At 52.7% G+C, this 12,490-nt stretch overlaps 1 protein-coding gene across 1 annotated transcript in view; it reads right to left on the reverse strand.

Annotated features, from left to right (window-relative positions):
- The window catches only part of Cx3cl1 (C-X3-C motif chemokine ligand 1), a 10,030-nt gene extending 2,426 nt beyond the window's left edge, over nt 1-7,604 (reverse strand). The window contains 4 exon segments of the mRNA XM_033757935.1: nt 1-9; nt 11-424; nt 1,860-1,980; nt 7,255-7,604. The exon segment at nt 1-9 is cut by the window's left edge and continues 2,426 nt beyond it. Of these exon segments, the coding sequence (XP_033613826.1) occupies nt 1-9; nt 11-424; nt 1,860-1,980; nt 7,255-7,324 (614 nt within the window). The 5' untranslated portion in view covers nt 7,325-7,604.
- Between the last annotated feature and the right edge of the window lie 4,886 nt (nt 7,605-12,490).

Genomic DNA, 12,490 nt, shown 5'->3' on the forward strand with positions numbered 1-12,490 from the left:
CCGGGGCTGGCCAGATTGGTAGGCAGCAGACCTCTGCCAAGCAATAGTGGTGGAGACAGCAGCGGTGCTGAAAATCTCTGGGCCTCCATCCTGAGCCTTTGAAGTAGGGGGCACCCTGGACCCCAAGGACCCAGTCACTCTCACTGGTGGCTCTGGAGAAGTCCCAATGGGTCTCTGAGTCCCCTGGGATGAAGCAGTGGGCTCCAAATCGCTGTTTTCCCCTGTGGCTTCAGGCTCTGTGAGCGCATGCTGGGACATTCCCTGGGCGTCAGGCGTAGTCGCCGGCTTCCCCACGTGCTTCTCAAACTTGCCGCCATTAGGAGTGGTTGGAGCAGAAGTTTGGTTGTCTATGTGCAGCATTGCTTCTTGGACCCATTTCTCCTCTGGGTCAGCACAGAAGAACCTGTGCCTTTTGGTCTCCAAGCTACAAGGGAGGAAGACAGGGGCCCAGTAATGACCAGATAGCAGAGCCAGGCTGGCATGGGATCGGGCAGAGCACACAGGCCCCGAAGGTGGGCAGGAAATCCTGCTGCCCATCTGCTAGCCTGAGTCAGCCTGGGGCCACACCACCTCCTGGAGCCAAGCCCTCCCTGGGACATGGACATAGGAATGCCTGCCATGTGGAGGGGACCGACCAACCATACCAGCAAAACTGGGATGGACAGCACCCTCAGGATGAGGGACTTTCCCTTTCAAAATGAGAAAAATCCCAGGCAAATGAGGACAGGTTGGTCATCCTATTTTCAAAGAAAAATCCCAGGCAAATGAGGACAGGTTGGTCATCCTATTTTCATGTTATTTTTGAAAAAGAAGTAAGCTATGTAAAGAAAGCACTCAGTCCAGGGCTGCCAGTGCTATGGAAAAAGCTGAAGAGAATAACAATGTTAATAATCACATTGCTGCCACCAAGGCAGGGGCTCTGGGCTGTGCATCTCCTGGTTGGGAGGGGGCACCCATTATTCTCTGATGTCAGGTGTGTGACAGACAAGTAAGCTCCATGCTGGGACGTGCTACTCTGGAAAAGACCCCATGTCACACAACCCTGTTTCTCCTCTCCCTGTTTCACGGCCATGGCTGCCTGCTAGACCCCTCCTCTTCTCTGAGTGTAGGTTCTTCGGCTGAAGAGGCTTCCAGGGAGCTAAAGCCATATATCTACAGTGGCTCCATCGGAACCCTGAGTGTCCGTGTCACACCCTGGTCTCCATGTCACACCCTGTTCACATCACACCCACGCTACCACATCCCCATTGTACGGAGGAGGAAACCAAGTCTCAGAGAGACAAAGCCAGTGTGTCTGGCTCAGGTATGCTGGAAAGCTACAGAAGTTCTGGAAGACAGGGTGACTTTGCAGGCCCTCTCCTGGGCCTTCCTACTTCCCCTTCACCTAGAAAATAGAAGCAAAGGCTCGGGAGTGTGGTGGAAGCAACCCTTGCCTGGTGAGCAGCAAGGTCAGCAGGGGCACACCTGGGAGAATGGCACAACTGAGGAGAGGAAGCGCAGGCCTTCTGTTAGCAGAGCCTAATTTGTCACAGGCCACGGGCCACTTTCTACTGCCAGGCCTGGGGCCAAGCTGGAGCTGCTCAAGGGCTCAGGTGAGTGTGAAGTAGCCATAGGGCAGAAGGGGCACGTGGCTGGGGTGGCCGCCCCAGGTCACAAGTCAGCCACACAGGCCCATGCAGGAAGCCATTCCCCATCTTTGACATGCAGGACAGATAATAAGGTCAGCAAAGTGGCCCGTGGGTCAGGCGGAAAGGCGACATTTGCTGAAGCCTTTGGCTGGGAGCCCAGGGTGAGGTGGGAGGCCTGGGACCATCCTGAGGAACTGATGGGGACTGGAGGGGCCACGGGGCAGCACTCACATGATGACAGGCTTGCCGCAGGAGGCCTGGTTACGCTGATAGTGCAGGAGTAAGCCCTTGGGAATCGCGGAGGACATCTTGTCACAAAAAATCTTGCATTTCTCCACACCATGGTGCTGACCTGAGTCCACAGAGGTCCCTGGTCAGCAGAGCCGCCCACAATCACCTGGCTTCCTGTCCCCATGTCGGCTTATCCTGGCCACACCACCTTAAGCCAGAACCCACACCCTACATGCTGACCTCCTAGGCCTAGGGCTCGGCCTCCTCCTCCTCCCAACTCTGCTAGGCCGCATTTCCTGTGAACAGGGACAGTGACAGTATCCCCCTCCCAGGGTTGTTTTGTATTCAGGGATTTTCCAGCCTTGAAGACACATCTGGATTTCTGTCCATTCCCAACTCACACGCTCACCCTATTACATGTGTGCACACACACGCCAACAAACACATGTATGGCTTGGGGTTTTTTTTTTTTTGAAACAGGGTCTCAATATGTTGTTCAGGCTGGGCCTTGAACCCCGTGACTCTCCTGCCTCAGCCTCTATAGTGCTAGAATTATAGCCACGTGCCACCACATCTGGCATACATATATGGAACATGATGAAAAACATACAACCAGGCACCTAACAGAGATTTTAAAACATATAAGTATAGCTACCTTCTAAGGAGGTAGACCCTCCTGAAGAGACGTCCCCTTTGTTTGGCAGAATGAGTTTGAGAGAAGGAGGAGGCATTTGGAGTACTCAAAGCAAGGGAAATGAGGGTGGGGGCAGCTATGTAGCAGGGGCAGGGTGCAGTGGGCAGGGCATTTAAATGGCTGGGTAGCAAGTGCAGCCAGAGAGAAACTCCAGGCCAGGGCAGGGGTGACTAAACTCACTTATTTGATATAGACATTTGAAAATGTTTGCATCCTATTTCCTTCTCTCCCCTTCCTCCAGACTCTGCAGCAGAATTTTTTCTTCCATTTGATTACATGTGGAAAACATGGATGTAATAAATGAGGCTGGGCTTGAGTTTCACACCTGGGTCAAGGTTATGTCCAGCAACCACCAGAGCCCAGAAAATTTGCAAACATCTACAAGCCAGGATTTCCACAGCAGCATGGTGGAGAGACCAAGCTTCAGGGCGTGGGAGGCCCCCAGCTGACCCCTGGCTTCCACCAAAACATATGATGTTCATACACAAATACCTGTGCAAACACACCCCACCTTCCTGACTACAGGCATGGGCGCTCACACACACAGGCCTCCTAGATTGCTGCCTCCTCTCCCAGGCACACCCTTGATCGTGGCCCACCCCACCTGTGGGGAAGGTAGTTGTGTCATCAAGGGGCAGCCCAGGGGTTCCTGCGGTGGGCAGGAGGGGCTCCCCAAGTCACCAGGCTGCCCTCTATCTCTGAGGAACTGAGATATGAAAGTCACCATGCAGACTTGTCACTCTCCTTCCCCAGCGGGACCTCAGAATGACTCAACCACAGCGTCCCCAGGCCTGGGCCAGATGGCAGTCCCTGAGTTAGTCTGGCAGGTGTCTTCCTGGGGAAGCCTCTGGAAAAGTGCTGTCCCTGAGTGACCCAAGATAGGAGGAAGAGAGGAAGAAGGGAAGCCACTGTATCCAGGATGGGGAAGGTGACTGCCCATCTTGAGGGCTGTAAAGAGCTACATAGCCAACCTGTCCCCAAGGTCCCTCTGCCACAGTGGCTAAAGGGTCTTGGTTAGATCCAGTGCTGGCTTTGCCAAGAAGGCTATGTCACCAGCTTGGTGAGTCCTCTCTTATTCTCTTTCCCCACCTTCATCCCATCCATCCACTCATCTACCATCCATCCATCCATCCATCCATCCACCCCCTCCTGTCACCTCCTGCTCATCCCACACTCACTTCTCTACCTCCTGCTCATTACCTATCCCCCCACCATCCATCTGCCCACCCCCCGCCCACCCACCACCTGTTCATCCTCTGCTCTACTTTAATCTCATGTGTCCGTCCACTTCACATGAGCCCATTCATCCACCTGTCCATCTCCATCTCCTGACTCAGCTGAAGCTCACTTGAGTGGCTGTCGAGCACATACACTGAGGCTTCTTAAACCCGGCTCTCTCTCCCACAGCTCCTGAAGCTATTCATCAGTCCCAGTAAATGCCAGAGTTGTTGATTCAGCCAGCCAACAAATGCTGGTTCCTCCCTCTTGCCAGGCAGGCTGTGAGGGTATTGTCAGGTGTGGGGAGGCACAAGGCCTGCATTAATCCCAACATCCCTGCAAAGGGGATATTGCTATCCCCACTTTACAGATGCAGAAGCTGAGGATGGGAGAGATAAACCACTGACCCACACTACCCAGTAACAGCTGTCTCCCACTCGGCTCCTAGATATCCTGGGCTTTTAGGTTGGCACAGAACCTGGTAGAAGCACCATGTTGCCAAACACACTAGGGCTTTCATGAAAGGAAGGCTGCTTCCAACAGGTGAGGTCACAGGGGGCTTCTGGTGTGGATGTCCTTCAGGCTGGCTTTCTAGGGCTGGTAAGAGCCTTACAGGCCACAGTGTCCTGTGTCCCTGGGTGAGGTGACAAAGAGAGGGCTTGTGCCTTTACTCAGCTGTCCTAAGAGAGGTTCTCAGGCCTCAGTTTCCTTACCTGTAAAATGGACATAATACGTGTTTCACGATAGTTGGAAGAATAAACTTTTCTTTTTTCTGGTACTGGGGATTGAACCAGGGCTTTCATGTTGAGCTATATCCTCAACCCTTTTTGTTTTTTATTTTGAGAAAAGGCTTTGATAAGTTGCTGTTTGTTTGTTTGTTTGTTTGTTTTAGAGATAGGGTCCTGCCAGGTAGTCCAGGCCAGTCCTGAACTCACCCGTATAGCCCAGGCCGACCTCAAACTGATAGCAATTCTGCCTCAACCTCCCAAATGCTGGGCTTATAGATGTGAGTCACCAAGCCTGGAAAGAATGAACTTCTTTTTGTTACTGTTGTTGTTTTGATTTGTGTGTGTATGTGTGTGTGTGTTTTGAGACAGAGTCTCACTATGTAATCCAGGCTGGCCTTGAACTCACTGTGTAGCCCATGTTGGCCTCAAACTCATGGCGATCCTCCTACCTCAGCCTCCCGAGTGTTGGGATTACAGGTCTGTTGCCATCACACCTGGCTTGTTTTTGTCTTAACGTCTAGAGAATTCTTTCCTTAAGCAGAGTCCCTCAACAGTGACTCTACTGACACCCTGAACCAGACGGTTCTTTGTCACGGAGGACAGCCTTGTGCACGGTGGGTCTCTCCTGAGATCTGGTTCAGTAGCAACACTGAACCAGAAATACTGGGGCCTTCGGAACAAACAAAAATGTCTCCAGAAATTGCCAGATGTCCCCTGGGTGGTGTGGTGGCAAAAATCACTCCCCAAGGACCACTGCCCACTCCCTGCTCCCTCAAACTATAGGTGCTGTCTTCTCAGCGAGGCCTCCCAGATACCCGTTTTAAACATCCACAGCCCCCTCCTCTCTATTATTTTTTAATCACAGTGCTTTTTCCCTTCTAGCGGACCAGAGCCTTTACTGATTTGTGTTGTGTACTGTCTGCCTTCTCTGGGGAAATTTTACAGATCGAGGACTGGGATCTTTGGCCCTTTTATCCGCCCATGATGGGGCCCCAGCCCCTGGACATGTGCTTGTCACACAGCAGATGTCCCCAGCCTGTGCTGTGTTATGTAAATGGACAAGATGCACACTGAGCCCTCACTGACGGAGACATAAGGGGTTTCCATTTGACTCTGGCAGGGCTGGATCTGCTGTGGTGAATGTGTCCTCCCCCGCCACCCCCTCATCCCCACTGCTGATGGAGGGTAGGGAGGCCACACTGCTTAAAACAGAATTCTCTCTCTCTCTCTTGCTGGGACTTGAGTGGGAGGAAATACGTCAGTGCTGGGGAGAAGGATCCTGTGCTCTGACTTGCATCTGCAGGTTTGTTACATAAAGCAGAAAAGCCACCCGCCCGCCACAGCCCTGCAGACCCACTTTTGGGAGCTGACAAAACCAGCCTGCTCCACCCCCTGCTGGGGAGGCCCTCCCAGGAGAGCCTGGTTGAATGCCCAGTTTTGTAGGAGGAGAAACTGAGGCTCAGAAAGGCTGAAATAGTGCTCAATATCTCCCACCAAAGTCAGTAACCACCACTAGGGCAGTTGGTTTCAAGCTGCTAAGCAAAGCACTCAGGATGCCCTCTCCATCCTGCACAGAATTCCCCCCACCAGCTTAGTAAAAGGAACCCCCTTCCTCCTCTTCCCTCTCCCAAAATGCCCTCATAGACATTGGAGCCCATCACCAAGGAGACAATAGCTATATTTAAAGGTGCAGAAGCTGGGCCCAGAAAAGGCAAGATCCTGCTCAGGAACACACAGCAAGCTGGTGGCAGAATCAACTCCATCTGACTCCCCATCTCCCCGTGCTCGCTGACCCCAAACACCTCAGACCTCAGTCAGACAGTAGGAAGCCAATAGCAAATTGCTTCCTCTACTGGCTCCTGCTCCCTGTCCCACTGTCTAGTCTCCTCTGTGAAGATATCCTGCAAACTGGGCACTGGTTCTCATTCTCCCACTTGCCGTGTGCCCTAAGGCAGAGTGCCACCTGCTCTGGGAGTCAGCCCCTCAGAAAGCCAGTCCTCCCTGAGGACAGGGCCCGCTCTAGGGGTTCATGGAGGTGGGGCTCCCACCAAGCAGGTGGGTGTGAATGAGTCCTTGCTTTCTCTCCAGCATCAAACGTACCAGGTCTCACCCTCTCCTCCCTACCTGCTGGCTGTGCATCCTCAGGCCAGTTTCCAACCTTCTCTAAGCCTCCATCTTACCCATGTCAGGGGAGATGGCTCTTCCTCATCCCATGAAGCCCTGATGCTAGAATGCAAAGGGCTGCAGGGGGGAAGCATTTTGGAAGCCGAGCAGGGAGGAGGGAGACAGCGCGATGGGGGAGGCACGGGCAGAGGGACTGGGGTTTCAGACCAGCCCCACAGCAACAGGCCCTGTTCTTCAGCTGAGGTGACCTTGACCTTCACTAGCCATGGGTCCCCTACTCTTGTGGGGGGACTCCTGGGTGTCAAGGAAACAGAAAGTCCTAACTATCCCTAGCCCAGGCCAGGGCTGCAGGTTACACATTAACCCAGGCTGGGAGGACTCAGCTTCCTACCCTGTTCCCCCAGGGACCTCCCTCAGGTTTCCTGAACCCCCAGCCTCCTTACCCTGTGCCGCCCACACCCCCCATGCTGCTATCAGCGGCCACCTTGCTCACTAGCCAGGCAGGGACAGTGCCCAGCCCCCACCCACACATCCCTTTCCTCCTTCCTCAGGTGGCACTGGGACCCTGATGTCAGGTGTGGGGGACAGGGAGCCCTGGGGGACATGGGATCCCAGGCCATGCCCCACTCACCAGCAAGCAGGACGGTCAGATGGCAGAGCACGGTCAGGCGCAGCAGCCACGACAGAGGTGTGGGAGCCATGGCTGGGAGTGTGCGAGGGTCTACGTGGGGGCCTTGGTTGGAGCTCAGTGCTGTCCCTCGGCTGCCTGGCTCTGTCACTGCTTCTTATAATGGGCTCACTGCCTCCGCCCCCAGCCCCGCAGGCAGTGGGAGGGGAGAGGAAGACAGCCAAGGAGCGAGCCGGAGCCTGGCGCTGGATTCCTGGGGATGTTGCCAAGGAACCAGCCACTCGCTTGCTCCGTTTGCTCCTGAGGGACCGCTGCAGGGGTCCTGGCCGGCTGGCTGCTCACCGTCCTGCCAGCCTGAGACGCTGGACCAGGGCCTGCCAGAGTTCAAAAGACCAAGTCTCCTCCCCTGCACACAGCCCCTCCCCTGGGGAGCTGGCTCCTAAGTGGACAATAAAGCAAAAGCCTGGGAGGCTGAAGGACAGCCTGCTGGGTTCCAGTCTGGGTCTGGCAAGGTCTCTGTGGCTGTGGGAGGCATCTCTTCCTCATGGTGAAGGACCCCAACCTTCACCCCTTAAGATTGCAAGCCCTGTACTGTGAGCTCCCAGAACTCATTCCTACAACATCCCCTGAGCCCAGGGCAAAACCTGGCTAAGAATGGGGGCTCAGAGCAGGATTCACTGAAAGAGTGGTCCAGTCCCGCTTTGTATGACTAGAAGGGGAAACCTAGGCCCAGAGAGTGTGCTGGGGACCACTCCAGATCCTACAGAGCCTTGGGGTGGCAGACCCACTTCCCATTGCTCCAGAGAAGGAGAGGAGGGGTAAGCAGGGTCAGGGACAACCTTGGACAGAATAGAGAGCCCATCTCCCCACCTCCCCTCCCCAGCCTCCTTTCCTGAAGTGGGACTCCTGCTAATCCACCGGGAAGGCTTGCCACCCCTGGGAATCTGGAACTGAGAAGCATTATCCTCACCAGGAGTGAGCTGCGCTGGACTAGGTCTTCCTGGGCCTCCAGCCAGAGGGACAACCCGTTTGTTCGGGGGCCAATGGCCCAGACTAGGGAGCCAGCCCGTGCAGGGTGGGTGGGCAGAGCGGCCACGGCCTGGTGCCTCTCCCTCTCTCCCCAGCCACCACACCCAGGCACAGTTGGCCACCTGGAGGACCTCCCCTGGCATAGGTCAATGTCGGCTGACATCCAGACCTGCCCCAGCCAGTGCTGATAAGGAGCTGGGCAGCCTCCATTTCCATTGCCTAAAGAATGGCTCCTTTTAAGGCTGGGCAAATGGGCCCAGAGTAGGGTCTAGGAGGAATAAAAACAGAGGTCTAGGACGCTCTGTGCTCTGCCATGTAAGAGCAGGAGGAAGAGAGGGTGGGGGTGGGGAGAAGAGAGAGAGGAAGGGAAAGAGGAAGGGGAGGCCAGGAGGCAGGAGGAAGAGGAGAGAAGGGTAGGGGAGCATCTGAAGGACAGGATTTGGGAGGAGAGACACTCCTCCCCCTGGCCCCAGGCTGTGCTCCTTGAAAGCTTTGGGATCAGATACCCGGCTGGCTCTGGTGCCTCCACCAACTGTGTGATGCTAGGCAGCTTCTCTGTTCCCTGAGACTGCATTTCCAGAGAGGAATGTAGTCACCCTCACCTACACTGGCTGGGCAGCGGAAGCGCTTCTGTGGGGCTAGAGCAGTAGCGCTCGTGCCTTGTAGCGCTCATGCCTAGTGGGTGTGAGGCCCCGGGCTCTACCCTCAGCACCACATGAAACAACCCAAAAACTAATGTGTTTCCCATGGTAAACACACATAAATCATCACAACAAAGCCAGGGTATAAAATACCATTCTCATGGTCTACTTTACAGATGGGGAAACTGAGGCATGCAGAAGCTAAGAAACTTCCTGAAGATCGTGGGAATGAAAAGCCTGGATCTGCCCCTATCAGCTAGCTCTGGAGCCTGAGCTCAAGACCCCCAGGCTAGACCACCCATCCCACCCCACTGTGGGATTGATGTGAGGAGTCTTTGGGCCATGACACCAAGCATTCTGCTTGTCCTCCTTCCGCCTTGGGCTGATCCCCTACCAGCTCTAGGCCCTGTTGTCCCTCTACTGAGAATCAGAATGATCACCTCCACCTATTTCATTAGGACTAACTGAATGTAGAGTAAACTCAGACACAGTAACCAGACCTTGCGCAAACAAAACTCCACCACTTAGAAGGGACAATGCCTTGAGTGAGTTACTTAACCTTTCTCTGTGTGCCTCAGTTTCTCTCTTGTAATGGATGCTAATGGCCACCATGCCAAGCTGTAACAAATGGTGCAGGGGGATGAGACCACCCAAGCAGTCCTGTGAAAGCAAAGATGTACAGACTTTATTCACCTGAGCAGAGGTGGACTAACAGCAAGCAAGAGGCCACCAGCCCCAAGCAAAGAAAAGGTAGAAAGCTCTATAGGGCACTGCAGAAGAGGTCTGGCATGTTCATCATGTGCAGGGATCAGAGCAAATATTTGTGGTCGGGGTTCCTGCAGCAAGCAAGGCGGGTGTGTGGATATTTTCAGGTTACTTGGCAGTGAAAAGATGCTGTACTGCTGTGGCTGTTAGCTCTGCATTGGAAGCCTCCCATCCTGTGTCCTGTGTTCTATCTGCTCCAAGACAGCACGGCTTTTGCTGGGCAGAGACAGCACCTGCATCTGCCTGCTTTGTTATGTTTTATTGTATCTTGTCAAACCGTAGCTTGTTAAAGAGTGTAGTTCTTAACCATTTCACAACCAGGTCAAGCCTGACACGAAGCTCTAAGGAGTGAAACTAAACATTCACAAGGCCAGCACTTGTGATCAAGCTTCAGTGTGTGCACCATGCTGGACACAGGGCGATCCAGAAGCAGGTGAAATGGAGTCCTCCTTCCCCAGGAGCTCCCAAGAGGCCTCCAGGGACTCCAAGGCTCCCAGGCTGGGGTCATGAGAGAGATGCTGCTTCAGTCTCCACAGGACCAGAGGGATTCTGGTTCTATTAACATTTCAAGCAACACAGAAGAAAGAATGGCACCAAGGACTCTCATATTTCTACCGCCAAGACTCAATGATTAACGTTTTTCCATATTTGCTTCTTCTTTTTTTTGTCAAACGATTGCAAAGTAAATTAGGTCTGCTTTCCCCTAAATAGTTTGGTATGCATCTCTTACTGAAACAACACTGTTGTCACACCTGACAAAGTTGACAAGAGCTAATTGTCATCTTGTTACCAGGTGTAGGGGTGCTGGAATCTCTCCTTCTGGTTCTCTCTGTCCTGAGCAAAGAATTGGTCAAGACAAGCACAAATGGTAGCAAAGTTTTATTAAAGGTAGGAAAAGAAACAGGATCTGCAGAGTGAGTTTGGGCCAAGTAAAAGTAGGAAGAAAGCGCACCCTTCAGCCTGGGTGGGCCACCACAAAGAGAGAACACAGTAGCGAAAACTCGGTGGCAACTGTTTTTCTGTATCGCCTACTCCTCGGGCCGATGTCAGAAGTAGGCCATCCTACCAAAAACTTGCTTGAGTTTTACAAGTCCACAAGCGGGGCTTTGGGAACAGTTCAGCACTGGAATTTTGTAATTAACAGGCCACAACTACTTCCCCAGCCAGTTTTGCCACACCCTAATCTCCTGTCTCAATCTAACACCAGTTCAGGTTCAAAAGTTTCTAATAGCCTCCCAAAATGTATTTTATACTTTCTTCTTCCTGCCTCCTTCTCCTTTCCTTCAATCCTTCTTTTCTTGCTCTTATTCATTTATTTATTTATTTATTTTGGTACCAGGGATCAAACTCGGGTCCTTGCGCTTGCAAGGCAGGCAGCGGAACCAGTAAGCTAAATCTCAGGCCCTCTTGCTCTTATTTTTTGAACCATGATCCAAACTAGGTTTGGATGCTGTGTGGTTTATTTCTTCTTAGTCTTTTCAGACCACCTGTTCCTTTTTGGTAATATTGACCTGACTTCTGAGCTACATTCTCAGCTCTATTTATCACTCTGCCTGTCTATTGGTCTATCTATTTATTTGTTTCATTTATTTATCTTTATTTAGAGAGAAGTTCTTGCTAAATTACCTAGGCTGGCCTCATATTCATGATACTCCTGGCTCAGCCTCCCAAATGGATGAGACGATGGGCACTTGGCTGATTTTGAACTTTTGAAGAGTCACCACCATTGTGTTATACGATGTTCTAGTCTTAATTTATTGTCGCTTCCTTGTGAGTCATCTGATTCTTTTCTCTATCCTATGCATTTCCTGTAAGCCAGCAGTCAGATCTACAGGCGGGATTAGCCAGGCTATACCTTCTGCAGCAAGGATCTGGTATGAGTAATTCCACGCACTCGCCACTATACCAATGGGAGGCACACACCGCAGGTCTCTGCGCTGTTTGGGATGGATGGGTTGATAGGTGGCTGGCAACTTCTTCCCAGAGAAATATTATCGTCTTGTGATTCACCAGTACGCTGGGCAGAAAGAGCCAAACCCTGCAATGCGTGCAGAGACAGGATTTGCTGGACCATTCCAGGCAGAGGGAAAACACTACCCAAGGAGGGGGTCACGGGACCCAAAGAGGGCATGGGAATGGTCTGGTGACACTGCCTCTGAGGATGGGGTCATTTGGAGACTACAGCTGGACCATGATGTGGAAGGTTTTGTGGAGAGAAGAAGGAAAGCAGAGCAGCGGATGGGAGGGCCCTGAGCAAGAGCAGCAATTAGAGAAGTGGGGAGCACTGCAGAGCAGGAGGAAGGTTGCTGGTGGGGCTAGGAGTGGAGATGTCCCTACCTTCCACGGCCCTCAGGTGGCTGGGACCCTATCTGCGTGCCCGGGCTGTGCCTGAGGGGCAGGAAACATCCCCCAGACCCTGAAGCAGGACAGGAGCAGTTGTGGAGAGGAGGGTGGGGAGCCAGAGGTGCTCCTGCAGGCTCTGGGGAGGAAGAAGGGGCGGGATGACCCTCCTACCATGCCAGCCTCGCATCGCTCCCCCTGCCCAACTCTGCCCAAACAACAAAGGTTGTGGATCCACTCGTGTGCTTATTTGCTATTTAAATGTCTTCTTTGGAGAAACATTTATTCAAGCCCTTTGCCCAGTTTGTCATTGCACTGTCTGCTCGCCCTTTCTTTCTTTCTTTCTTTCTTTCTTTCTTTCTTTCTTTCTCATTTCAAAAATTCACTGATACTTCATTCTGACTTGCAATTTCTGTTATGTGTAATTCTGTTTTATTGGCACTATATATATATAGAGAGAGTGA

Source organism: Fukomys damarensis, unplaced genomic scaffold (genome assembly GCF_012274545.1).
Source record: "Fukomys damarensis isolate Sample0158 unplaced genomic scaffold, DMR_v1.0_HiC HiC_scaffold_32, whole genome shotgun sequence".
Taxonomy (NCBI): Eukaryota; Metazoa; Chordata; class Mammalia; order Rodentia; family Bathyergidae; genus Fukomys; species Fukomys damarensis.